Genomic DNA, 27915 nt, shown 5'->3' on the forward strand with positions numbered 1-27915 from the left:
TGGAGATACCTTATTGGTTTGATATAAATTTAATGAGATTATGTTTACTGGCATCATTAAGTGCCATTCTAGAATTTCACACATACAATACATTCAGTTGGATATTTTTTTGATTGGAAGTTTTTAGTTTCAAGGTCAACATATCTCACATTGAAATTGAAACATGCCCACAAACAAACTCTAAGCAGCACTTCTATTAAAATACTTATATGACCTACAGTTACAGATGGTGATTCATAAAGATGCTCCTCGTTGTGAAAATATGAGCATGAAGAAGGGATGTAATTATATAATCAACATGTCACCACTCAAAGTTTTGAAGAAAAATATTTATTACAAGCGTCTTTACATCACAAAGCAATTAACTGGCTATGGCAAAGCAAGGGTAGTGAAAAGACAGGCTGAATATGGAAAATCAGGTTGCTACTGCCATTTTATATATTTTGCACACAAGCAGTGAGCATTTTGGAATATGTGTTAAAAATTCAATAGTTTTACCAACTATCATGGCACTTGAAGAACAGAATAATGAAGTGGTGCCTTCTTTGTGTCCCAAAATATTTATGAGGTCTGTTATGTTTACGATTACAACAGCTTTTTTCCAAACACTTCACAAGAAACAGTTTTTAAACCACAGATATAAAAATACCAGTATTAAAATTTTAACTTAGTATATACATTATCATTCTGTACTATTATGCATTAAATAATTATTTGGTTAGTTTCTATATTCTACCTTTATCAGCCTTTGTGTACAATAGCGTTGCCATTTTAACATCAACAAAGGTATTGCTGAAAAACTTGTAACTGATCATAAAACATTGCAAAAACAACTTCATGGCAAATGTTGAAATAAAAAAAGTGTGTCTTCACTCTGCCAAAGTGTGTCAGTCAATGCTATCCAAGAGAAGGCTTCCTAAAATACCAGTCCAAGCATCACATTAGTGCTAAATTAAAAAAATCCCAGTATCTAAGGCATATTTGCACACATACAAAATTATGACAGATGGTCATTTTTTATTTAAAATTTTCTTCTTTCAGTAGATTTGGACCTAAAATACGATATGCTCCATCTGTAAGGGCACTATACACAGTCTGTATTTGATCTCTAAAGCATCATATGCTCAGAGGATCTGTATTAAATTTATTAGTGTACCGTAATATACACTATTAAAGAACAGTCTGAATTGTTAAGAAATGATACAGTTTTTGGAGCGATGGTTTTTTCTGCGCCTAATGTGTGAGCCATGGTTCTGGGATGAGAGGGCTGTTACCCTAGTTGGGTAGTCTTCAGCATAATAGTGCCCAGCCACTCGAGGCTGGGGGATCGGCTGTCCCAGGAAATAACCCTCCTCCTCAGAGTCTGATGAGGACGAAGAGCATGTAGAGCACCAGTCATCCTCATCCCTGTAAAGAGCCATGAAATTCTCTGCCCGAGGATCTCCTTGTGTTGAACCCTGAAGCATGTAGTCAGACTGGGTGTGGGAATAGGCCAGGGGCAGCCTGTGGGAGGGATGCTGCAGTAGCATGGCACCTCCTCTTGCGGGGTCAATCACACTTTGTTGCTGGGGCTCATACAGCCTTTGTGCTTTTTCCAAAGGCACCATGTGAAGGGCATTATCTGAACGGGTTTTGCGACTCCTGTGGTGCCTGCCTTGTCGGTGGTGCTGCCTACTGCGGCCGTGGTGGCTTGTGGGGCGGCTTTTGTCTCGGCTCATCTCATCTGGGCAGTACACCCTCCGTTGTGGTTTCTCGCTCATGGGATGCTTTCTCATACTGACGTCAAACCCATCATTGTACCCATTGTCTACAGTGTCTTCTGAGAACTTAACCATCTGAGGAGGCCTGGACTGAGACTTGCTCCTTCTCAAAGCAGGAGCATGGACAAAGGAGGGAGGGAGGACCTCTGAATGTGGGGACAATGAAAGAAGTCCTGCAGTTGTTCCTCCCCTCATGGCCAAAGTAACATCTTCCTCTGTTCCCACCTCTCCTTTCTCCAGGTTAAGGTTGAGGGAGTTGCTACTATGGTGAAGATGAGAGGAATTAAAGGTTCCCATGTTGCTCATCTTCTCACAGTCATTTGTCCCCAGCAATGGATCCTGAATGCTATGAAGGGAATAGCGTAGAGGTCTATCTCGACCTTCGCCATCCACAGAAGCACCTAATAAGGAACAGAGCAGACAGACAGGTTTTTTAAAAAATGTTCAGAAGAAAAAAAACATGTCTTCACAGTTCCTGCTTTTAATAACTTCCTTACCAGTGATGTTTGAAAGTGCAAGGGAATCCATGGAGTCTCCAACACCCTGCCCAACCTTCCTCAACTCGTCTGCGATACACTCTAGGGAGTCTTCATACCACTGCCGGGTGTCTGGCCAGAAGGCCTGTCTTCCTGTCCCTGACTGATCCTGATCCTGGTCCATCTCCAACTCTTGAATTTTTCTTGCACTAGCAGGGCCTGGATGACTCCCATAAGCTGAGTCTCCCAACCCATCTTGGGACTGAGCCCAATACATTTCAGGCAGATTCTTCTTGCTCATTAGCCCAGGACTAAGGCTGTTGGCTCTGGACTGATTGGACGTCTGGCTCTGGGTGGGACTAGCAGGGGTAGGAGATGAGGGGGTAACCCCCATAGATGTAGAATCAGGCTTCAGCCATGGGTCAGAGATGCTTATTAACCTATTTCTCTCAATGCTAGGGCTGGGAGATTTTAGGGATGGTTGCTGAAGTTGCTGTTGCATTCCACGGTCCCCAAATTTGAGCAGGAGCTGAGTCATATAGTCCTCATGTTGGGCCCACTCCTCTGGATCCTCCTCTCCCCCAGCATCTTGCTCCTCCCGCTCCCTCCAGAACCTCTCCTCTTCCATATTTAAATGGGCCAGTTTACGCCCTACAATATCTATGTCACCATCAGCATCTCCATCACCTTCACAGTCCCCAAACTTGTACTCGAACGAGGGGACAGCAGCAGCGGGGGTAAACAGCTGTGACTGCCTCCACTGTTCGGCAGGCCTGCTGCTCTTTCCCATGCGGATGCTGCGCCGTGATTCACGTGAGCGGGCAGACTGGAAGGCAGAATCAGAGGAGTCTGAGGCATGAATGTCTTCCCCCTGACTGCAGGCCTTTGAGCAATAAATGCGGCCCTCCTTTGGCAGAAATGGGCAACCCAGCAGAGATGTTTTACACTGTGCACAACAGAAGCAATGGTCTGTGGCATGCCAGTGTACACCTTCATAGGTCATCTGGGCATGGTCAACACCTAGACAATGGTGGGAAGAAGAAAATCATCAGGGTGTAATTTTAACATTTATGTTTGGAATAAGAATTTACCAGGAAGGGAGATACATGCAACAATGGGCCAGTACTTGGTTATGTAAACTACACTGAAACTATTCATAGTCATAGTTTTTCTGATCCCAAATGATAAATGGTTTTTTGCAGCATATCCAATTATTTGTTGATTGTACACAACACACAAACTCACCTATGTTTTCACCACAGGCTTCACAGTACTCTGCATACAGTGACTCAAAGCAGCCACAGCAATAGGGTCGGCCATCTTTCATGATGTAGCGCTGTCCTCCGAGCATCGTCTCACACTCAAAACAGGCGAAATGTTTCATGTGCCAGTGACGACCCTCTGCTTCAGTGCACTCATCAGCAAAGATGATCTAAGATAAGACACACTCAGCAGTTAGTTCTTTAAGTTCCGAGCACTTGGTTGTGGAATTGTCATGGTATACTGAACAAGAACATCAAGGAGTCATGACATTAGACTTGATGCTCTAACCTCATCACAGGAAGAGCATCGTGGTTTGAGAAGCTCAGCATGGTGTCTTCCACAGAGGACCTTGTCATTTTGGTAAAAATAGATGAGATCCACGAGAAGTTCTTGACAAGTTGAACATACAAAGCATGCCGGGTGCCAGCAGGGGCTCGGGCCTGCTCTGGAGGCAAAAATTGCCATCTCCCCTCCATTTATGCCTCCACCACACTGAAAATTAAACACAAAGAACACATGATGCATGAGATTAATCTTGAGTAATCTTGTTTATGCCGTTTTTGTCACATTTGACTAATCAGTGATAAATGCTTTTAGCATCAAAACTGGAACCTCACTCATGTGTCTATTTATAAATCTGGAGAAAAGAACACCACCTTGAGAATGAACCTTGAATACTAGTGTATGGAAACAAACACAGGCAAGACATAAATCCTTTAAGGAATGTCATTTCAAAATAGATGTCTCATACAGCTGATGCCTGTGACACATGAAGAATGCAACACAAACAAAAAGGAGATTATGAGGCTTTCTATTCAAAATATTGCACATATCTACAACACTGATGCTTCAACAAAGAAGGCTACACATGATCATACTGAAAGTGCCAAAGGAATATGATCCTTTCAAAAATACACCAATGAATCCTATAATGGTTACAGTTACAACAAAGGTAGAGAAGTTGATATGGGCACAATGTGGTTAAATCTTTTCAAGGCCACGAAAACAATTGATATTAAAACGTACTGCATCTGTGACAACTCCTCCATCACCACATACACACATACTTTTCCATGATACAGTTTACAACACCATATCTTTGCTAACACTGCAAATGAAAATGAATGAAGGCGCTTTCCAAAGGTTGGTAGATAATCCCAGAGGAAAAGATAAGTGTGAGGCCTACATGTTTAAAAGACAAACAAAAAAACCCCATAATATTAACATGAATATATCTGCTTAGAAAAGCTATGGGACATGCACCAGCTATAAAATTATTTTACGTTTACATTCAGTGCTGTTGTATTTTGGTGTAAACTTATTAATGCATTCATTTGGTAACACAGGAAGTATTTTTGTTTTCTTAACTAGCACTGGCCTTGGTCAAAAGATTGAATGACTTCCGCATGGATGTGGTATCAGGCAGATATTGTTCAAGCATGTCCATGTCTGAACAACCCAGCAGAGCCATGAGCCACCAATAGACTGCTATGGGATAGCATGGCCAGCTGTTAAACATTATTACCAGAGTGGACAGACAGGGGCCTTGGATATGAGGGTGTTGTGTGTCTCTGGGATTTACAGCACCAGGAAACCATAGCCTGACAAACTGTGTGTGAACATATGCACATGTGTGGAAAAATGTGTGTGCACCCCCACGTCTTCATGATATATCTGTCCAAATGCACGTATAGCAAGAACATGCATGAACGTGCATGTATGTAGGTTTGTCCAAATTGATGATAGACTGGGATGTACAATATGTCTAAAAATATCAGTGGATGTGTCTCAGATCACTTCAGCGTGCGTGACATGACCCATTCTGATGAGTGTGTGTTTGACTGGTGACAGAGTACTTCTGCCTGTCCGGAGGTATTAGCATGGCTGGTTTGCGCTTCCTGGATGCCTGGCAGAGGATGTGGTTTACTCACTCATCGAGGCTAAATTTGCCAGAAGCCACATAACAGTAATATTTATGTTTATTGCACTGAAAGGGAGTTTTTCAGAAATATGATCAAGAGCAGCTTAAATGATGCTTGATGTTATATTTAAAACACTGTCACCAATCACAATTTGGCAACAGAGGTTAGGTTTTAGAATAGTTTCCAGTGTTGTGTTTGCTCAAAGCTCACTATGGCTGCAGTCGGAATCTCAAAACAAAATCCAGAAACTCATTCAAATCATGAGTTGAATTCCTCTGCAGCTATTCAGTGAGCTAAACTGTGGGTGCACTAGTACTGACGGTTGAAAAAGACACTGCTCAATAAAAAAAACCCCCATCATTGTTTAAGGATGCTTTCATTTCAGAATGCATTATAATTCAAATGTAGCAATGAATGAATATAACCTAATTTAATCCACATTCTTTTAGGAAAAGAAGCAGAAATTTGTCTGTCTGCATCTTACTGTCTTTAAAGATATGACTTGTTTCTGGAAACAGTCTGGAAACAACTACACATACTGAGCTGAGCTGCATGTAATTATACTGAGAGATGGAATTATCCACCACATACTGTGACTTGCGTGGAAGAAGTTAGATTTTAAGACTCTAAGCTAGAATTACTTGTTAACCTGTACATTTTTTTGTAGCTTGTCATGCTGAGATATAGATTGGTGGCAGGAAATTGGCCAAATTCCTCACGAGGAACTGACTTCTCTGCTTGGCTTGAGCATGAGCCTCCCAATTTCCCTACTTCCTCTCTCACCCTAATGAGGAAGTCTATGTCCATGATTAAAACCATCACATTTAGCAAATCAGGATTGTGCTTTAGGCTGCCAAACTTTAGGAAAGGATAATGGGTGTTACTCTGGATATAAATAACTTTTAAAACCCACCAGTTGGTTTCAGTGTAGCTTACCTTATAGCTATGTGAGCCCTAAATGACGCAAACAGATCTTAGTGGTCTGGGATTTGTGATACATGTGTGCATATGCATGTGTGTGTGTGTGTGTGTGTGTGTTTGTGTGCTCATGGGTAATTACGTATGGCACCTACATTTTCACAGCGGGTGTGTTGCAAAGCTCGGGGCAGGATCTTGGGTGTTCCTCTCCCAAGTGCCTCCCTCTTCCTCTGAGCACTGAACATGTGTAACTCCCTCTTTTCCTCTTCAGTCAGAGAATGGCAGTAACGTACCTGGTAGAAGAAAAAAGGAGAGTTAAAATGGCCAAAAAAAAACAGAAGAGTAGGCAATTTCTAGCAGGAGGGAGCCACTTAGAAGGATGCAATTGCACTTAAAGGCACAACTGTGGATGGTTCAGCTTTCATCTTTGCATGCAGCCTCGAGAGAATGTATCACACACAGTCCTTAAATGGCTGGAAAAGGGTTTAATTACAGCTAATTCCCTTCAAGGCTGCGTTGAAAAGATGACGGCAGCGATACACAAATGTTTAGAAATGGTGATGATGGCTCTGATAAAAGACCAAGACTATCCTAACAACCAACCCGGCTGTTCTCTAAACAACAGTAAACGATGCCGGCGTGTGAGCTCACGCACACGCTGTCCCTGTCTCTGCCTTTCACACACATAGAGTGCTTATCCTTTCTAACCACAGTTACGCAAGGAATCCACCAGCGAGCAGTTAGCCTCCTCATCCACCAGGTCTGCAGGCAAACACCATAAAACTGCTCAGTCTAAGTGTGTGTGTGTGTGTATCGTCCATGTGTGCATACAGACCACCTCCATCAGACAGTAGCCCCCCCCCCCCCCCCCCCCCCGCCCCCCCCGCCCCCCCGTCCGTCCGTCCCTTCTGGTGATAACCCCTCACCGTATCTCCTAATGTAAACTCTATTAACAGCGATGTGAAAGGGGTGCTGGTTTACACACCATAAAGCTTTTGTACAGAAGACGATGGCATGTTCTTTATTGTCACAGAAGAACTTTTGTCAGTTGACTGAGGGAATGTGCCCATTGTTATGGTTTTACAAGAAAACACTGGTTTTACTGCTGACCTTACTTTAATCCTTAGAAATGTTAGAATGAGCATTATTTGGATTTATCAGGTCAGTATTATCCAGGAACATGCTTCCTCTTTATATGTTATCTGAATACAGGGTGGGGAAGCAAAATTTACAGTATTTTGAGGCAGGGATTGAAAGACAGTGTATGACCAATTAGTTTATTGAAAGTCATGAGAATTTATTTGCCACAAGAAAATTTACATAATAGAAAATGTTTTTATTCTATGTGTCCTCCTTCTTTCTCAATAACTGCCTTCACACGCTTCCTGAAACTTGCGCAAGTGTTCCTCAAATATTGGGGTGACAACTTCTCCCATTCTTCTTTAATAGTATCTTCCAGACTTTCTCATAATAGTTTTGCTCGTAGTCATTCTCTTCTTTCCATTATAAACAGTCTTTATGGACACTCCAACTATTTTTGAAATCTCCTTTGGTGTGACGAGTGCATTCAGCAAATCACACACTCTTTGACGTTTGCTTTCCTGATTACTCATATGGGCAAAAGTTTCTGAAAAGGTATGGATAATAGTGTTAGGTATGATGATGACATCAATATATGTTTGGTTTCAAAACAATTGACGTAGTGCCTGCTGAGAAAAAACAACTAAATGTTCATTGTAAATTTTGCTTCCCCACCCTGTAAAAGTATCCATACATTGATAAAATCAGGATCATTGTGAAGACTCAAAGTTCTGAGGTTACAGAGCTATTTTTAAGATTAGCAGCAGTCCTCATTGCCTCCTCTTCCTCCCATCCCTTTCCTCATCTCTATGTCTCACTCTCTCTCTCACTGTCATTCATTTTCATTTTCTCATTTTCTCTACCTCGTTGTCATGTGGTGGCAGCTGGTAGAGGAGTTGCCGGATCCGGTGCTTCTCTCCTGGACTGTTGACATATGGCACTTTGTCTTCTGGCAGACGAGAGAAATACATCTGAACCTGCAGATAAAGTCAAATACATTAACTTCAGCTCACGGAAAATCAAAGGTCTTGACTCTACATTGTGTTTTTCTGTTTTATGGTCATTCAGATCAGCTACGTGCCATGTTACTGTGAGGAGGGCAGTGGTGTTATCAGTGTGCCTGGGAGAAAAGTAGGAGGGATGGAAAGGAAAAGAGTAAAAGAAACAGCCTGAAAATAGAACATAGAGGAGAGTTCAGTCAGTCAGAAGACAAGGCAACACAGATATCAAGAAATAATGACTCCTGCTGTATGTCCCTATTTTGTGACACTGTGGGGCAAACATGTCAATCTGAATGCAGTCACAAATGCCTGACTGTGACATTCGTGGACACATACGAGATTAAAAGTGACTTATAGGGACATATATATATCTTTATAAGCCCTTGAACCAGTAACGCCTGAATGAGTTGTGCTGTATTTATATCTTATATTCACACTAATGAATGGGGAAAAATCCACAGCCAGATGTTGGGCATCAGCGAGAAGTCAACATGTGGCACAACTAATCTGCTAGTGAGCCATAGAGAACAGAATATCCACACATAACCTTATTTGAACTAAAAACCACGCGGTCCTGCTCTCATGCTCTACTATTTCCACCTTTGGAAACTCTCACACCAGACTCTCAAATACAGTATGTGCGTGTTTGCGATTTTTTGCTGGGATTTACATCGTTATCCCGGCTGACTCGTTATCGTAGATATGTAGTGTCTTACCTGCTCAGGCCTGAGTCCTGGTGGCACCCAAGCGTACTCCTCCAGAGCGCAGCCGGAGTCGTCATCTGAAGTGGAGCTCCTCTGAAAACCTACTGATATCTTCCCCATCTTTCCTCCGGTATGAGGCTCCATGTCTGGGCCTCGAGGTGAAGGACGCTCCCCTCTCTCACTGCACTCCAGGTTCATCACACAAGGGTGCTGTGAACAAAATGGAGGATTTAGGATGATTTACCTTGTGCTAAAAAAAAACCATTCTACCTATTTTTTAATGTAATCTCTGCTTTCTTGATACTTAAGTCTGACTTTGAACTCTTCACTCCTTCTTTCTGATTGGTTCAAATGTTGCTGATGTAGGATTTGTTGTAAATTCTCCTGTATTTTGTAACTGCCTATAATTGTTCAATTAGTTTAAATCTCTGTTTCTCAACAACATAATTGTTTCGATCCCATCCCTGTTGTAAGAGTGCAAAAACAACATTACAGAACCAGGAAAGGAAGAGATGACAAAGGTTCTTTTACCACATCACACCAATGGTATTGTTTTGAAACTCAAACTTCCTGAGTCACATTCAAGAATAACTAAGTTATTTTCCATCCATTCAGTGAGGTACATCATACCACTTTGTTTATCCACTGCAGAACTGTACTTGATAAGTTTTCAAAACAGCACATACCCACTTTGAAATGGGCACTTTAGTCAAACTTTGGATAATATATGATGGAAAATTCGACCAGGATTTTCCAGAATGAGGTACTTATTCAACAAGAGACATCATGAGGCTGGAGGATCTGCACATGACTTTGTGTTGAGGTGTAAAGGACTCCTTCCTCCTTTACTGTCTGTTTATTTCATATGACGCATGAAGAGCCAGTTTGTGTATTCACGTTAAAACCTCTACCTTTGTATTACCACGTGGTATCAGTCAGCACAGACACAGGGTATACAGTACTTCTATAAGATTGTAATACTCTGACGTAACATGATCAAACAGAAAAATTCTGATGTTAGCCAGCAAACATCTATTTCTTTTTTGTAACAAAGTGCTAGACAGTGGTGAAAAAGCAATAAATAATCCACACTTTGCATATAATAATATACAAAAAAACAGCCTAGAGAGCAATTTATGGGCCCACGCATGTAGCTGTTTTCTTTCAGTAGCACAGTTTTCTTTGACACAACTTTTTATTTTCTTTTTTTTACAACCAGATACCAGTTAGACTCTTAAATCAACAAGGATTTATCAGTGTTGTCACTGTGTGTCTCCCGCCTTTAGCAGTAGCCTTCTTATCTCACGGGCCATGTTCTTCAGAGCCCCCCACCCCAGCCTGATAACAACTCTTTGGTCTCAATGTGCTGAAAAAGCCACTCGTGATTTGCCTTTTCTCTTTGACGTGCAAATGCAGATCAGAATAGAGCTTATTTGGTTGAAAACAGCAAAAGAGCACCACGCCAAAGGTTGTGAAACAAAAGCAATACTGTCAGTGACATTAAAAGGCCTTGATGGCTTCCATTAGAAAAAACAACAACATTATACTAGGTAACTTACTGAAGTCTTTTGAAAGTATTAAAATGCTAATGCTTCATTGTTGCACTAATGTCTTACAGTGAATTACTCATCACATAAAACAACCTCCATTAGTCATGATTTATCAGGAGTGTATTACAGTTGCGGAAAAAAATTATTAGCCCATCAAAAGTCATCAAAAACAACGGTTATGCAATTAAGTACTAACTCCTGTATGTATCATGTGACTAAAACAGACAGAAAAGAAAACATGGAATGCCTAAAAGCACTGTTTTTGTCAGTACAGTGCCATAGATATTGACGTAAGAACTGAAGGGATTTTGGTTATTATCAAGAAAACATGGAAAATGGGTAGATATCAGCTCTGAAGTTAAACTCTTATGAGCTATTTTTGTTGTTATCATTATATTTGTCCAAACAAATGTACCTTTAATTGTACCAGGCATTAAAATGAACAAGAAATTGAAAAAAAACAAGGGGTGATCTAATAATTTTTCCCACGACTGTATACACTGTTGCCCATGAAGTTGGAAGAATTTTGTTTTCAAACACATTCCTTTTTTTTTTTAATCCCTATTTAAACACATCAGTAATCACCTTTGACCAGGTACAATAATTACATACTGATTCCCAGTTACACTATCTATCAAGAATAAATCACATCACAATAAATTCATAAAAAGAGGTGACAATATTTAATTCCAACTTTATGGGCAACAGCATAGGTTCACAGGTGCTTTATGTAAGCTGCCCCCAAAGGGTCACCTCCAACAGCCCCATCCTTGTAGAAATGATCCCACCCACCCTACAGACTTCCCATAGTTCCCTGTGTAGTCAAACTCAAGTTACAACAAAGGGGAAATATTAGCATTTCCAAATTAGCATATAGTTGAATGAGGCCCAAGGCTTCCAAACACTGAATCTACTGGTTAGAAATGCTTTTAAAACTCAAAGCGAGGTTCTTATCAGAGGACAAAAGGGTATTTGGAGCTGCTTTGTTCTTCAGTGACTAATCTATAAGGTTTTATGGTAGGATAGATAATGTTATCACTCAGAAGCTTTTCTTACCTGTTCTGCTTTATCTCTTGTAACCCAGTTAAGACCCATAAGTGGGGCAATTAGATGAAGTCATTTTTGTGAAGTTATTTTGTTGTCATATATCTGTAATTGAATGTATTGTTATTATTTTAATGTTCATACTGTTGCTCAGGTACAGGGATAGTTTTAGTGAATGCACACAAAAAAAATTGCTCCTAAAACATTTCCTTATGCATTATTCATTATTCATATCCATTTCCAAATTTCCTCCTCAATTTTTGTCTCTTTTTCAGTGGCTGAGCTAACGATTTCTGTTCATCCTCCTTTGCCCTTCAGTTCGCCTGCCTCTCATCTCCAAAAGTTTCAGAGAAAAGGTGACTGCAGATTCCTGAGCCAACATACACAGCAACTCGCATTACACCCTGTCACCCCTTGGCAATAATACAATGGCTGTCTTTGTCAAACACAAAAACAAAATGTCCACTCAATCCTCCACTAAACTTGCACTGTGGTGAAGACTTGACAGAGGAGGTTGAGAGGGTTAAAAAGGGGAAAAACTTTTTTGGAAAAAGGCGTTTAAAGAGTCACAACATTGGGTCTGAGTAAACATGGGCCAGATGTAGTCAGCTAACGGTTAACTTTATGTGCACTCCCCCGCTTAAATGACACTTTTAAAGGAATCTTCTTCACCAATGAGGCTAGAGGAATAGTTTTCTATTTTCAGATGAAGATAGACCCATATAGTCTAATACAAAACATCTTATTCCTAAATGTATTTTAGTCTTTCAGGTTTTCCGAACTGGTTAAATAGTCACACCTTTAGGTACCTGCAACGAATTTCAGAAACTATTTTATCGAAGTAAAAAGTCTATTTTTCTTACATGTCACAGTATTTTCTTAAGGAAAACTGTGGAGTTCAAAGGCCGAGGTCATCCTCACTCTTTGACGGGTAAGAAGTGTTATTTTAAGGCCAAATGGGTGTCAGGGGGTGCACAGGAGAATTAACACAGCTGGAAGGGGAACACACACAAAGTGTGCACATACTTCATCACATCTCTGCTTCTCTGATGTAATATGTACAACCAGACACACATATATCATAAAGGTGGGAACACAAATAGGACAGCATAAACAGTGTCACCTTGCCACCACTTATGCAGAGCACAATTTAGATATTCCCAGCATCCAGAGCATGCATTTTCATCTATAGATCTAAGTAACTTAAGTGCAAGCATATTCACATTATACTGTAACTGCAGCTGCACTATTAATTTGACCAAATTCTTCAGCACACAATCATCAAAAAGTTTACCTCCAGGAAAAGCATCTCTCCATCCAATTCTAAATAAAGCCCTCATTCACTTCCACAATCCCCTGGTCACAGCATTCAAGTTCTGGCTACATGTCTGCAACATCAGCCCAATGGATCCACACTCTAATCAGCTCCAGACCCCACTCAGGAAGTATTCCCCCAACGTCTCAGCCTTTGAAAGTCAACATCAGCTGTAGTGGAGCCTGAAAGACGCAGCTATTACCACGCAGCTGGGGAGCAGCTCATTCCAGTCCAGAATGTAGAAGTCCAAAGAACAGAGACGAGGGCAGTGAGGTGATGCTCAGGGAGAATGGTGATCCCTGTGAGTGTGTGGGAGAGGTTGTGAGTGGATATGCAAAGAGTGTGTGCGCTCAGAGCAGTCAAACCTTGTCAGCCCCTCCCTCATTCCTCCCCTCCAGAGCAAATCGCTTGCCACCGCACTTCAATCACACAGACACGTACTTCAGAGTCAACAACCCCTCACCCCGCCACCCCTCCCTCCACCACAGTGACCGCCACCCCACCCCCATCCTGACTGGAGGATTCCTGTGAGCAAGATGACATGTCCACTCTTCTTGTTTCTCACTTTCCTTTTTCTCATTTTTGGCCTCTGTCTTTGTTTTTTCTAAAAGCTAGACAACTGCTGACTGTCTTCTACAAAGTACTGTAGCACACTGCATGCCAAATTCAGTTTTCTCCCATGAAAGAGCTCATACAAATGTCGTATTACTAATCATTTGCATATGACCATCATCAATTTTGTCTGTCTGAGAAAAAAAACACCTCTCTGTGATGCAAATGACTGCACACTCTGCCCCAGGTCCATGCCTCTGGTCTTCAGTCTGATGCATCTCATGTCATTCACTTTAATAATGTCACATTAACTTCTACTTACTGATTACACCACATGGTGGGCGCAAGTGTCCCGCTGTTCAATTAACTCAACAACATTCCTCTGTGGAAAATTAGAGTTATCAAGGTGAAAAAGAAAATAAAACTTTATTTTGAAATAACTTGCAACAAATAAAGGAAGCCTACTAAAAAGGATATTAGTTAACTCCAGTTTTCACATTAGAAGTATCTCTCCTTTGCCTTAGAGGTACTTAAAAATCTCCCCTTTCAAAAGTAAATCCTTCTTCTTGTTCTTGGAGTTTTTTTGTTTTTTTTTTGTATAATATTGACCGTGCTTCCTCCCAAGCCAGCCTCATCCATCTCAGGAAATTCTCACGAAAAGGATCTCACCCCAGCCACCCCCTTTCCTATTTTGGACATCTGAATGAGCGAGAGGAGAGAGGTCTCTGGTCCTCATCTCTCACTTCAGCCAATCACAATGGTATGATTGTCAAAATGCACTTCACATCAGGAAACTCCTGACAGTCAGTCAGAATACGAGCAAAGAGTTTTGCTCCAAATGAAATCACAGCACCTGGATAAGTAATTACAGAATGAAAAAAAAAAAAAAAAAACCCACAGCAGAAACACACAAAACAAAAATGCACTCTAAATACCAGGAGAAGTTCGCTGTGATTCATCTGGGCAAAGTCTGCACTATCCATCACAGTGGAAGGCTGAAAAACAGCAACGGCTTCATTTAAAGAGTCTAAAATGACAAATGAGTTTGCTCAATTGTCCAGCAGACAAAGATGGCCTCTCCCCTGACAACCCCACAAAGTAACTAGCAGAGAAGGCAACTGAGCTGTTTGTCACATGCCAAATTACCTGTTACAAATGAGAAATGACTCGCTTTGCTAACTAGCGTAGAAGAATGAGATGGAGCAAGAGATTCTCCATGTACAAAACCATGAGACTGTTAAATGTGCTTTGCCAAAATACCTATATTTCCTTGCATGCAAATAAATATTTGAAATTGAGAAAGAAAGAGAGAGGAGATTGGCAGCGTAGTCGGAGGGTAAACCTTTTTGGAAAAGCATTCAGGTTTTCCCGGGATCTCACTGTTGCTTTGCAAAACCACTTTGTGGCCAGGAATAATGTCCATCTAAGATATGTATCTATACATTTTGAAAGCTTTGGAAATTCAGATGATGGAGTGGCAAAGAAAGCCTTACAGATAAAGGAAAAGATCTATTTTTATTTCAGCAAGTAAGTATTTAATTTAGAAAATAAAGAAAGACAAAGAGGGGAGAGGAATGCTATAGTGTGAATAGAGGACAGGTCTAAGGATGGGTGGTTCTACCCCTGACCACAGACACATGTATTAGCCTTTCGAAGTTAGCTGGGGTTTGAGACCAATCCTTCTGGAGAAAAAGTCAAGAGGACGGTCTGACCTTACCATCTCCTCTGCTGACTGTTAGAAAAGACTAGAAGCAGCAACAGGGAAAAGTGTTTTTATATATCTTTTTAATTGAGCCTTATCATCTGTGTTAAAGATGTTAATTTCTTTAATATTAAATTTGTAGCCACAACACCACAACTTCCTTGACACAAAGAATAATCACTTCTTTGTAGCAACATGACACTGAAAAATGTGAGAAATATTGTGATCTCCTGTCCTAGTGCAAACGTTTCAGTGGGTCTTGGTCATTATGAAGCAAAGGCATCATGGATTAGCATTGTGCTGAGCAATTGGACATGTGCTGAATGGATGATGCCCTGGATACATTCACATGTCTGAAGCTGATGAGCAGGAAATAACTAATGGGGGGTTTATGCAGTGACCTTTCACCCCAATGCAAAGAATACAAACACATAGCGCACAGAGCATGAGTAGCACAGTGTAATTCAGACTTATATGACTTAAAGGCTTTAAGCACAAATCAGCAGCAGCTCACAATGAGTAGTGGACATGTGTAAAGACAATTTAATCACAAGTTTGCAAGACTTTTTCCATCTGTGTTTACACTGAGTAACATGTGGCTGATATCCAGTGTTAATAAAAGGACCATATTCAGTCAATATACTCAAAAGTCCAACCCCAAACTCTGTAAAGTCAGAAGGAATTTGGATAGACACCTTTTGATCAAGTCTCTCAAAGGACTTTCTAAAGAGAGTCTTTTTTTTTTCCTTGGCAAAGGATTTGGCCTAAGCCTCAGACAAGATCTCATGGCCTTTTCAGTTCTTGAAATTCTAGACCAAGTCTACACTACACACTAAGTGTACGCACACACTCTCACAAATTCACGGCACACTTACTCATTCCTCTGGCTGTGCATTTCATTTATCTATTGGAACAGTACTCAGTTGGTAATTTGGCCTTTTCTTAACCTTTACTGTGCAGGAATGGTTTACCGGGCAGACTCTCCCAGCACGGCTGTGGTTTATTCTCAATTATAACATAACACTAGTTCACACCAACAATGTGTTTCATCTCAGGAGGTGAGAAGGGTTTATAACTGATCCCTCAGAATGCAAATATAAGGGGAGACAACCCAAAACAGAAATTAACAAGGACAATGACGAGTCTCAACATGTTTCAGGGCAGCGTGTCATAAAAAACAAATGGCAAACAGAACATAGGGATGGTGTTTAAACAGAGAGCAAAGACATGAGGAGCAGCTAGGATGGGCAAAAATGTTTTCTAAGAAATTTAATTTGCATAATGAAATAATTTCATTTTCCATTACGTTTTCAATGCCAGTCAGAACATTTTAAATTAAACCTGGTAACTTTCAATGATAGCCTCTGAAATAGCTGATGTTCATCCTGTAATTCAGTGAGAAGTAATGGTGTAGAGGTCAGGGTGAGCAGTAGATAAATTGAATTCACAGGAGACGCAGTTGCAGACAGACAGTTTGAGATGGCATGAAAAGTAACCCAGTGGAGAGGCTTTCTTGTAATTTGACCGTGACATCTTCTGCTTCATGACTACACCTTTAATTGAGACATTCAGTGTGAGTCTTTTTTGTCATTGTAAAATCATCTGCATTAAAGTGTTAGGTAATGAAAAAATCCTAAAAACCTGACAAGCACATATACATGAATTATTGTGGGAACATTGCAAAAACCCTTACACCGAACCTTTTTCCCCCCTAGAACTGATTGCTGAATTAATATATGCTTTTTTTTTTTTTTTTTAGCTTGGTTTATTGGGTCAAATGGTCCACAAACATGAGACGCATCCTGCATTAATTTGACCTTAAAAATGAGAAAATATCTATACAGAAACTGTATCTATTTCAGATTTTAACCACTAGTGTTCTACATAACAATAGCACAACAGCTGACAAACTAGCTCGCACACATACCCGCTTTACAAAAAGACCTCAGATTCACGTCTCAATTCACATCTATTATGACTCCCCATTCAGCCTCATTCACACTGACAGACGCCTCTCAGCAGCCATTCACACCAGGAAATGGATCTTCAGCCCTCACTAACAAGGCCCACCAGCTTGACTCAATGCTGCATATTAAGTCTGTGGAAAAGGTGGTGCTCAGTGGTCTTGCCAGTTCAGTGTTAATATTCCTCGACGCTACCGGGCCAAGTGTGATTTAACCATCTTGTCATAAAACCCTCCATTGAGATTTGCAAACTGTCGTGGGGTGTTAACCACACACCTCAGGGACAATAGGAGCAGCAATAAAATGCAGGAAATTGTCAACTAACTGTGATGGAAGCATCAGAAGTTGTCAAGTGCTTGTCTGTGTTCAAATCCTTCTTGTTCTTATTTGACTGAACATGAAGACTTTTCTCATGCTGATCTCTTTGCACTCTGGGTTCAAACTGAGTGGCAGTATTTGGGATTGTTCTCAGAATTTATAAAGCTATCTTGACATAACTTTTTTTTTTTGCATTTGCAAAAAGTAACACACATATTTACACAAACCATCATTTCACACAACAATAGCGGACAACACATAACATGTAACACGGTGGTTCCCGACCTTTTTTGGTTTGTGACCCCATTTTAACATCACAAATTTCTGGCGACCTCAGACATTCAAAACGGAGACTTGTTTTTGTTTTTTTGGGTTTTTTTGCTAAAATTAATTTGTTTTTGATCATGTAATAGATTGCTATACTATGTTACAAATAAACGTTAATTCTAGGGGACATTTAGTCTATATAATGTATATTATTATGGACCGAGGCAGAAAAGCCAGGTGTAGATTACTGCACAAAGTGAGAATTTTATTTTCCTTGGTCAGGATATGTACAGTCAGTCCAGCTTGGATTTACAAGGTTGACAATTAATACTGAACAAATAATAACTCAAACTATGAATTATGAAAGAGCTGCAGCATCTGAAACCGACCACAATGATCATTTGACAGATAAACAGTACCACAGTGCTTCAGTTTCAGCTTCACAGTTTGTCATGTCTTTTATGGATTGGGATTGTCTCTCTCGACTCACCATATATTTTTACCATATATTTTTATCAATCACTAGAAATTTCAGGGGACCCCATTTGAATTCCAGGCAACCCCACGTGGGGTCCTGACTCCAAGGTTGAAAAACACTGATGTAACATATGCAAAGATTATTGAACATATGACGACGTAGAAAATGCACAGATCTTACAAAGACATCTTGACATAACTTGAAACTTTTTTGGAGACAGTACATGTTTTGCAAGATCCGATTCACTTTCCTCCAAAATACTGGGTTTGAATAAAGCCTTGGCCAGTGAAAATGTTGGCTGCTTGTACACAGCTACTGTTTAGCCTTAAGACAGTATCTATCAATCATTATTTCCCTTTTGGTTCTGTGTATATCCCTGCATATGTACCCAATTATTCTGACAATCAAGCAGATTTTCTTTAAACCCTCACTACTCACAATCTGATTAGAGTATGTTAAAGAATTATGCTACTTCAGGGCTAAATACAAAGTCGTCAAGCAGTGCAGAGGCCCCTCCTGTACATGTCTAAATGTAAGTTATATTCATTATTTTTGTATGATTTGGCAGGGTCCACGATAATTTAACTGCTTAATACATGTCATTACTTGCATCCAACTGCACACAAGCTCTGGATGTCCCTGTAGGCTATAGTGTCTTGCCAAGTCAAAGTATCGTCTTGGATACAAACGATTTCATTATTACTTTTGAGAGGTCATATGCATATCCACAAATCAACAAATGAAATGTATAACGTTGCTTGTCAAAATAATGGTAGTTTCCCAGTCTTCTAGTAATCAATATCAGGCTTTGCTTCATTTTGTTGATATCTTCAACCAAAAGCCAAATCTTGTGACTTGTGAGCAAGAAAACTTTAACAAATACATTTGCACTGGAGCCTGTGCTGCAGTATTATATTTATTATTAACATCACACATGGGTGATATTTTAAGTCACGCACTGCCTTTACAGCAGATTTCTTGAGTCTAATACTGTCAGCGATGTTAAAAAGTCCATCTGGAACAGTACACAGGGTACACAGTGTTCTTCCTACTGTGTTTATATTTTTGTCCAGCGTATTTTGGTATGTGCAAGTTCACTGAAATAAATCCCGGCATACACCAAATAATGTCTGTCTTTCCTTCACAGGCAGAACAGGTGAGCCTCAGCTATCGCGCTGTCAAAGGTAATGATGAGCTAAATAAGGTAGCAAGTGCAAACTATGTCACTTTCAATAAACCTCTGTGTGAAAATCCTTTCACAATACCAGAAATTAGCATGAAATAAAAAAGTACTCTCACAGACTCTTAACATTTCTCTGAGGAACTAGAATATAAGTGAGAAACACACCATCACAATACTGTCATACCTATTAAGAAAGAATAGAGTACTATTGTCATTGCAGTGCAGTGTGTTTTTGTGTGAGAGGGGGAGCATGGACCCTTGTACAACCCATCTGAAGCTAATTTGATATTGTTAAGTGATGCATTCCTTCTTTAATAAAAGCCAGAGGTCACTGAAACGTGAGGTGTGTGTATATCTTGTGTGTTTGAAGATTTTTAATAAAAACCCAGGCTGATGTGGTCACATGACCTGGAATATAAACTAAAAAAAAAAGAGTCTTTACAGCTGGAAGAGGGCAGAGGGATATTTACAGCTGCAACAGGAGGAGGGGCATGATGATAAAACTGAAAACTGTCAAAAACCAGAATGTCTAGTTCGTGATTACTTGCAAAATGTTGCTGTAACTGCAGTTTTGGTTCACTTGAACTGCAAGAAAAACAGAGGGGCCATTGCTGGGTCACAAATGGATAGTTTATGCACTATGATAGTCCAAACTTGCAGGAAATAAATTATGAAACATTAAAGCTGTAAAGCCAGAGGAAATCTATTATAGCACACTATAAACGAAAGCCAAAAGATGACAATAAAAGATAAGAAACTAGTTTCTCTTGTTCCTGTTAACAGTAAATTTAATGTCACACACTGCAGCTGCACCAGTTAGAAAAAAAAGATTTTCTTCTTTTATTTTTACTGGCATCAACAACTCCTTAACACTTTCACTGGTATGAGCTGAGAACGATGCAACATCACTGATGACATTATGTGAAATCCCTTCATTAATCAAAGCATCATGTGACTGATTGACAGAGTGTCCTATGTTTCAGCCAAAATAAACAGATAAGTTAAAGGTTTTAATGAGTTGTGTCACTCAAAATAGATGCAAACAGTTCCTATGAATACGTTTAGAAAAACACAGGGAAATAAAAACACAGCTAAATCTGATGACATATCATGCAAGACAAGCAGAAGCGTTGCATCACATTTAGCATAGGCTGTGTGTGGCTTTGTGTATGTGTGTTTCTACAAATCCCCAATGAATGCTCTATAAAAGATAGATGTAGGCCAGGGATTGGGGTTGTGTACACAGACGCTTAATGACAGGACCCTGGAGGGGTGGTACATCAGTCAAGCACAGCAGATAAACACACACTTATGCATTCACACAGATACAAACTAGCTGCATATTACACAACCAGCATCCTCACTTTCCCATAATTTACAGCTGGAAATGCAACAAGAGCTGGGAACAGTGGGTCTGACCAAGTTCACAGCCTGAGGCACTGTGTCACACTCAGGCTCAGTTTGGCCTACATGGGCTGGCATAGTTCTCAAGGCAACATAGTGTCGAAGAAGGGTGTGTGTGTGAAACCATATAGCTTTTTGATTCCCAAAGGCACTTTTTGTTTAGCTTTATATGGGTTACTGATCCAGCAATAGAAAGACAGAGAGAAGTAGTTTAGAAAGAACAGTTAACCAAACAGCTGAGTGATATCAGCTTAGCTCAGCATGGCAACAGTAACATTTTGGTGGTGGATTTGGATGCCACAAGGGCGACAGATATCAAGACTATGTGCTATATTAAAGTAGCTTTGAGCTCTGTACTCAAATAAACTCACTATCACAGGGAAAGTTGCGTGACTGGTCATTTTGCGGAGTGTTTGCCTGCCTCCTCTCCCAGGAACTGTGGTTGAATTTGGCCAGGCAGCCGCTGTTGGCATTCCACACCGACCCTCGAGTAGCGGGCCTGAGGTTCATGGGTAAACAGACAAACCGTTTGGTGGGATTGCTGTGTAATTTTGGGGCCTGTCTAACCCTCTCTTTCTGTCTGTCTCTCTTCTCCAACCCCCCTTGGGTCTTTCCTCTCAGCCAGCCATATCCTCAGTTGGCCTCTCTGTTAATTCAGACCTACCTGACAGTTCTGACTAAAACCTTCTGGGTTTACTATCAGTCCCGCTCGGCGACGGGCTCAGCTCTCTAAACACACACTGAAGGCTAATCTGCAACAGATGCACGACAGACCCCGGTGGAAGTAGCATAAAAGAATACACAGCATATATTTGTACCTCTCTGAGGCAAACGATGGGGTTTCAGTAACGTTCTGAGCAGAGCAAAGGGAGGCCGTAATGATGTGCACAGTGGCAGCTCCCAGGGGTTTAACTGGACATATTAGTCAGAGAAATAAGCTGTCCATCAGCAACCAGATGTCAGAAAAGTCCTGAGGGGTGATTCCTGAGGCCTCTCTCTGAAGGGAGCATGCACACATATATGCACACAAACTAAAAGGTATATGCAAATTAGAGAATAAATAAAAAACACATGTCTATATGCATGCATATATACATGAGCATATACATAAACAAGCCCTCCCATGTTGGATTTCACGGTGGCTGGTTAGAGATAATGAACGCCTTAACCGCCAGTTTACTGTCTGGTTTTTTGAGGTCATTAGTGTAAACACAAAAGACATTTATTTACTACCTCATTAATGCAAGTGGCAATTTAAGCTCACTTTCACAGACAAAAAAGAAAAGGAAAGAGAAAAAAAAAAAACAGCAAACAGATTTTATAGCCCCGAACCCCAGACAACAGTCAAATCACTGTTTGTACTGGTTTTGTGAAGAACACTTGGAAAGCCCCAAGCTTTCATCGGCTAACCGCTATGGGTGAATATGTTTAACATTCTCCCTCACTTGGAGATGAAATTGTCGTAGCTGAAGGGTATGCTGCTGCTTGATTTTTTTTTTCTACCACAGAGCAGAAAGGCAGTTGGGGGCTTGTCTAAGGGGGTGCAATGGGTTAAAAGTCCTTTAAGAATTTAGACTGCACCTCATTATAAAAAGAAAACACTTTTACTTTTTGGTGCTCTTGAATTTTACTTGTAATGACAATGTAGTTAAAGTCTCAGCAAATGTGCAGCTTTTGATGAATTTAGTGGTCCCCCACCCTCAACACACACTATTTATCACAACTGTCCATTTCCTGACTTTGGGTGGCATCAGATTGGATGGAGCCATTTCCCTTCTGGGTAAATTAAGTGGTTACTATTCCTTAGGGGTAGTGTGAGGAGACACTGAGTCAGATAGACCATGTCCCTAAAGACAGATGACCCTATGGCCATAGATCACAGAGAAGAATGTTGTAAATGCTCAATGTTTCACCTTAGGGAAGTCTTCTTGAAACTGAGTCACTCCTCTTCGTCATCTGCTTCTATTTATTAAAGCGAAGCAGACTGTACATCATTTGTCCATGGAAAAAACAGGGAGGTAGCTCATGAGAACATCCTGTGCCATCTGCAGACTCATGCATATTGACAGAGAGGTGGAGTGCTAAAACTGCAAGGATGAGCATGTGTGAGCGAGGCAGAAAAGAGGGGGAAAAAAAGAAAGAAATGCAGTGAGAGGAGGGAGAGGGGCAGAGTGTCCCTGATTATGCCTGAGTTGGGATATTCAGCGCAGGAGCTTGCCTTAGCTTCAGGAACAAAGTGTCCGACACATGAGACCACATGAGACTAATTTCAGAGGAAATGACAGAAGCTAAATCATGTTTTCCTCATCTATTTTGGATCTTTCTTTAAACTAAATTATGCCATTTTTGACCAGGTTGAACCATTTAATATTGTACCTGTAGCAATATTATTTCATGATAAATACCTTCTAAAAAGCATTTCCAAAAAGTTAACTTTTCTCTAACAATGTTTCAGTTCTGTTGCAAAGCATTTTTAAAAGCTCCAACAGACTTATGTCAAACTGTATGGTGGTAATTCATAAGCCCTGGGTGTCAGAAACATTTCCCAACCTGCAATACCCCACAACTGAGGAGTAAAAAATTATACCACAACCATTAAACTGCAAAAAAAAAAAAAAAAAAAAAAAAAATTAAAGGGGTTTTCACATTACAACAGCCTTAAGAAAGACAAATTGTGCAAGTGATGTGGAACCAAACAAACCAAAATCTGTTATGGAGACCTTTAATGTTTCTTCCCCTATCAAAAACTGAACTGAAAGCTATCATTTGTGTTTCTTTCTTCCCTCTGCCGCAGGGTGGTCATTTGACTGAGAATAATTACTTGGTTGTTGCACAGCGATCTTGTCTTCCTATATGCGGCTAGAGTTCTATCTATACTGTTTACCTTAACTTGAGCTTTAAAGCCTTTTAATTATTATGATCTAATAATCATCACCTTTAATGTCTCCATCACTACTGTAGCTGGCGACTGCCAGTGTCTGGGCAGGAGTGTGAATGTATGTGTGTGTGTGTGTGTGTGTGAGTGGCTTTAATCATCATCAAATAGAGCTGTGTGTATAGGTAATTAAGGTGGTGCCAAATCGACTCTCACTCGCAGGCAACTGTTAGGACCTCTCAACAACATCACTGCATCGCTTAACAAGTGCTGCGGGCAACTTTGTTTGAGTTCTACTGCAAGTTTTAACACAGATTTCAGTGCAACTCCCTCTCAGAGTCTATTACTCAGTGTCTGATATTCTTCTAAGCTCTGGATTACTTTTCCTCCCCACAAGCTGACCATAATATCAGGCTTGTGAAGCCAGAGTGGCCTGCAAGGTTTGGTCTGTAACCACTCAATGAGCACGAGGATCACCATTAGTGTTCATAGATCAAGGCCAACTATCTACACCCCTTCACACACCGCGGTTTGTTTCGGCTGTAAGCTACCCCAAACTCCTACTTTAACTTCCTGTCTAACCTCTTAGTGCAACAACAGTCCAGGTGACTGGTAATTCTGGTTTCCATGTAAAATTATTACCTTGAGACTTGTGTCTGCGCTTCTGAGAAATGCCGGTATTTCACTGCTCACTCTTCAGTGTCTCTGTTCTGTGGCTGGCCCTTCACAACTTCAGGGGATAGCAGCTTGGCAAGTGTTGGGTGTACATGTGTGTGTGAGGGTGTGTTTTCTGAGGTTTGGAATGATTTACACAACCCCACACACGATTAATTCCAGTATGACAGCACAAACTTGCCTGTGTGTACACATGCTGGTCTGAGGTATACGGCTGACAGAGGCGTACAGAAAGAAGAGTGTTGACTTACTAATAGATGGAGGTCTCTTTTTTTACACACATGGACAAACACACACACTTCACACTCATGTTTATGTTTCTTATTAGTTCCATTTATTTAATGTAATGCCAATCTGAACTCCAATTTAAACACAGGGACACAAGAAATCTGTGAATGCTGCAAGACCCCCCCCCCACACACACACACACACACACACACACACACACATAAGAAAGCAACCAACCAGCACCAAGTCATTCTAAAAGTAGATACTGTTCAGTGTTGTTAGTTGAAAAACAATGAAGTGCTGTAGATTTAGGTTTTAGGTTACCACAAATTGTTAAAGCATTACAGAATTTGTCTCCATTATGCTAAATGAGTCTCCATTCCAAATGAGTCTCTTCAGTTTCGAACCAAAAAGGTAAAACACTGGACATCTTGAGTCCTTCAAACAGTTTTACTGCTGTGATCAAATGAGGTGTTTTAGCTGCAGAGCCAATGACTCTAAATCCAGAACACCCTTGGTCGCTGAGCAAAAAGGTTTTCCAGGAGAGTGTCCAACAATATCAAAACAATCTCCAGGCTGGATTTCCTCTTTGGCACTGAAGTTCCACTGGAGAATGAGAATCTGGGATGCATATGAGAAAATGAAAGCCTTAGGATGAAGCCTCATGTCTCTAATCCAGTAACACTGCTCTGAAAAATGAGTGTGTCTATTTAGAAACTATCCATGCACAAAACATGTTCCCAGTGAAACCAAAAGTCAAGGGTGCATTCATAATCTCTTCACTTCTTCTTCCAAGGCCAGACTCATTATTTTATGACGTTACATGTCCACTCATGCTCTGCCTTATAGTATAACCTGAAAGGTCATCTCCTCAAGAATAGTTCACATCCTCCCCTCTGATTCACATCTTCCTTGGCTAGAACTTCTTCTTCTCTCCTTAATTTGACTGTCTGGGGATAGTCAGCCTTTTTACTTCAGCTGCAATTTATTCAGCTTGTAAAAGTTTCACTCCTGTGCATAAGTAACAGAGAATTAAGGTATTACTTATTTGCCTGCATAGCAGTCAGTATACAGATCATTTCAGCTACTCCTTTACTTCACTCTTACATGTGTTTCAGATTGTTCACCAATTAACAGCAGCTACACTCCTGGGTCCAAACACCTACCTCATACACACACACACACACACACACACACACACACACAGGGATGCACACACACTGAAACACACATGCATGCACACACACAAGCATACCAAGACCATGCCTTGCAAATGCACGGGCACCTAGTACCACATGCACGCACGCACGCACACACACACACACACACACACAGATACATACTCATTAACAAAGGCTTAGCATTGCAGTAAGTAACCCCCAGCAAAGGGTAGCATAGTCTGGCGGACTGGCCTCCCACAGAGGAGAACACACCTCAGTCACCTGATCCTTCACTGATCTGATCCTGGATCAGCTAACTCAATGGCAGTTTTTCATTCATGGTCAGTAACAAAACCCCCATGGCCTTCTCCTAAAATCTGTATGAAATGATGTACCATTGCTCTGAGAGTATAAATCAGAATAAATCCAGTTCAGAGAAATTTTTTGTTTTAATCAAAAGTTTTAACTGTGTTCACTCATCACACTCATTATATATTATGATTAGTTCCAACAATCCCACAAAGAAAAATAAATAAATAAATAAAAAGCACTCATTCCAATGCAAAAACAAAACCTTATAGCCTCCTGGTTTTACTGCAGCATCTTCACAGATCCATCCCACCACTAGGTGCCACCACTGGCTTCAATACAAATCCCACTGCACTGAGAAGTCCATCCTTAACACGTCACTGTCTAAAACTGTTTTTCCTTTGCATGATTTTAAAGTAATTTCTAAGCTATCTGATGGAGTTAGAAGATATTATACCAGTGGGAGGCAAATGGAAGAACTCCAATAAAGAAGGTCAAGCACATCTATGATATTCAACTTGAAGTGTTTGATGTAAAAACATTAAAAACGTTTTACACCTGCTCTGAGAAACACAACTGAAGCAGAAGCTTTAATAATAACAGGAATACAGTTCCTTGCCCAGTTGCTCAGTTGCTCAGTGTGGCTGAAGTGATGTGGCTTCAGTTTGCAATGTTCCTGTGGATTTAGGCTATGGTCTGTCAGCACTGATGTGATTCTGAGGAGTTCAAGAGCTACATAAAAGACACGGCGAGCTCGTAAAAGGAGGAAAAAGAGGAGACGGAGAGAGAAAAGCACAGACCACCTGAGTGACAAGCAACAGCTGAGTCCACACATCTGGAAACCAAAATGTAACCCACCATTAAGTGCGTCTTTACGCACAAACACTTTCCAAGCGAAAATCCCCCAGACTCAGCCCCAGTTTCACTTTTTTCACGTTCCTTCAAGGAAAATGTTTACACAGGCTCAGCAAAAAAGATTCTTTGTTTTCTTTTATGGATTGTCTGTCTATTAAAGTGTGCAACAACTACTTTCTATATCTGACTTTTGATGCGCTATCATCAAACCATTAGGGTCCAACAGTTTCTTCAGACATGAGTTACACATTCTAATGATCATAAATCCGCTGCAAACCCCCTTTCAAACTCTCTTGGATGTTATTTGATAGCAAAAATTTAAAATAAGGACATAGTTGTGGAAAAGTTGACCAAAGACTTTCACAAATTGAATGGGTCTGAGCCAACAAAACTTGACACTTACCTCTTACAAGCAAAACAGTCCGGGGCCGTTTTTGGATATTCCGTTTATCAGATTAAAATCAACACTGTAGAGACATCCGGGATGACTGCAACCAACAAAAACAGCTCACTGCCGTTTGGAATCAGGAATCAGGGTAATAACTGTAGTCTTTCAGTGCATGATCGTGCACAAGGTAGAGGAAAGGGACGCTCACCAGGGCTGTGCGCTGCGCAGCTCTGGCACCAAGTTAAAGCGTCGAGAAATGACATTAGCTCTGCTGTTTGCCTATTGGCTTAAACTAGAAGCTTCCCCCTCCCTCCCCCCTCCCCCCTCTTCACACACATACACACGTCTCCCTCCACTTCTCATTACAGCAAAGTGTTTAGGTATATTGAGTAGATGCATGTGTATTTTGGCAGGACAAAAGAAGAATTCATTCACCATTTTTAATTGTGCCATTTTGAAAAGTAAAAACACAGAGGTTTTATTGATGTCATAAAGTATTCTAAACCTAAATCTACACTGTAGGA

At 40.6% G+C, this 27915-nt stretch overlaps 1 protein-coding gene across 3 annotated transcripts; it reads right to left on the reverse strand.

Moving 5' to 3' along the window:
* Nucleotides 1-317: 317 nt before the first annotated feature.
* Nucleotides 318-27626, reverse strand: prickle1b (prickle homolog 1b). Of its 3 annotated transcripts, none has more exons than XM_030148956.1 (8): nucleotides 27407-27626; nucleotides 9137-9334; nucleotides 8283-8396; nucleotides 6495-6632; nucleotides 3788-3991; nucleotides 3482-3668; nucleotides 2258-3256; nucleotides 318-2161 (listed from the first exon to the last, which is right to left on the reverse strand). In XM_030148956.1, exons 2-8 carry the CDS (start codon nucleotides 9320-9322, stop codon nucleotides 1191-1193), a joined length of 2799 nt encoding a protein of 932 aa, XP_030004816.1. In that variant the 5' UTR covers nucleotides 9323-9334; nucleotides 27407-27626; the 3' UTR covers nucleotides 318-1190. The 3 variants fall into 3 exon arrangements, with proteins under 3 accessions (XP_030004816.1, XP_030004817.1, XP_030004815.1); XM_030148957.1 differs by lacking the exon at nucleotides 27407-27626 and adding an exon at nucleotides 13236-13333; XM_030148955.1 differs by lacking the exon at nucleotides 27407-27626 and adding an exon at nucleotides 13013-13201.
* Between the last annotated feature and the right edge of the window lie 289 nt (nucleotides 27627-27915).

This window comes from Sphaeramia orbicularis, chromosome 12, assembly GCF_902148855.1.
Source record: "Sphaeramia orbicularis chromosome 12, fSphaOr1.1, whole genome shotgun sequence".
Lineage (NCBI taxonomy): Eukaryota > Metazoa > Chordata > Actinopteri > Kurtiformes > Apogonidae > Sphaeramia > Sphaeramia orbicularis.

What these genes read in the sequence shown, in the direction of transcription:
- prickle1b (XM_030148955.1), bottom strand. An exon ending in CAGGACTCAGGCCTGAGCAG is followed by an intron (nt 8,397 to 9,136) that starts GTAAGACACTAC and finishes CTTTATCTGCAG; the next exon opens with GTTCAGATGTATTTCTCTCG. An exon ending in AACACACCCGCTGTGAAAAT is followed by an intron (nt 3,992 to 6,494) that starts GTAGGTGCCATA and finishes TTTAATTTTCAG; the next exon opens with TGTGGTGGAGGCATAAATGG.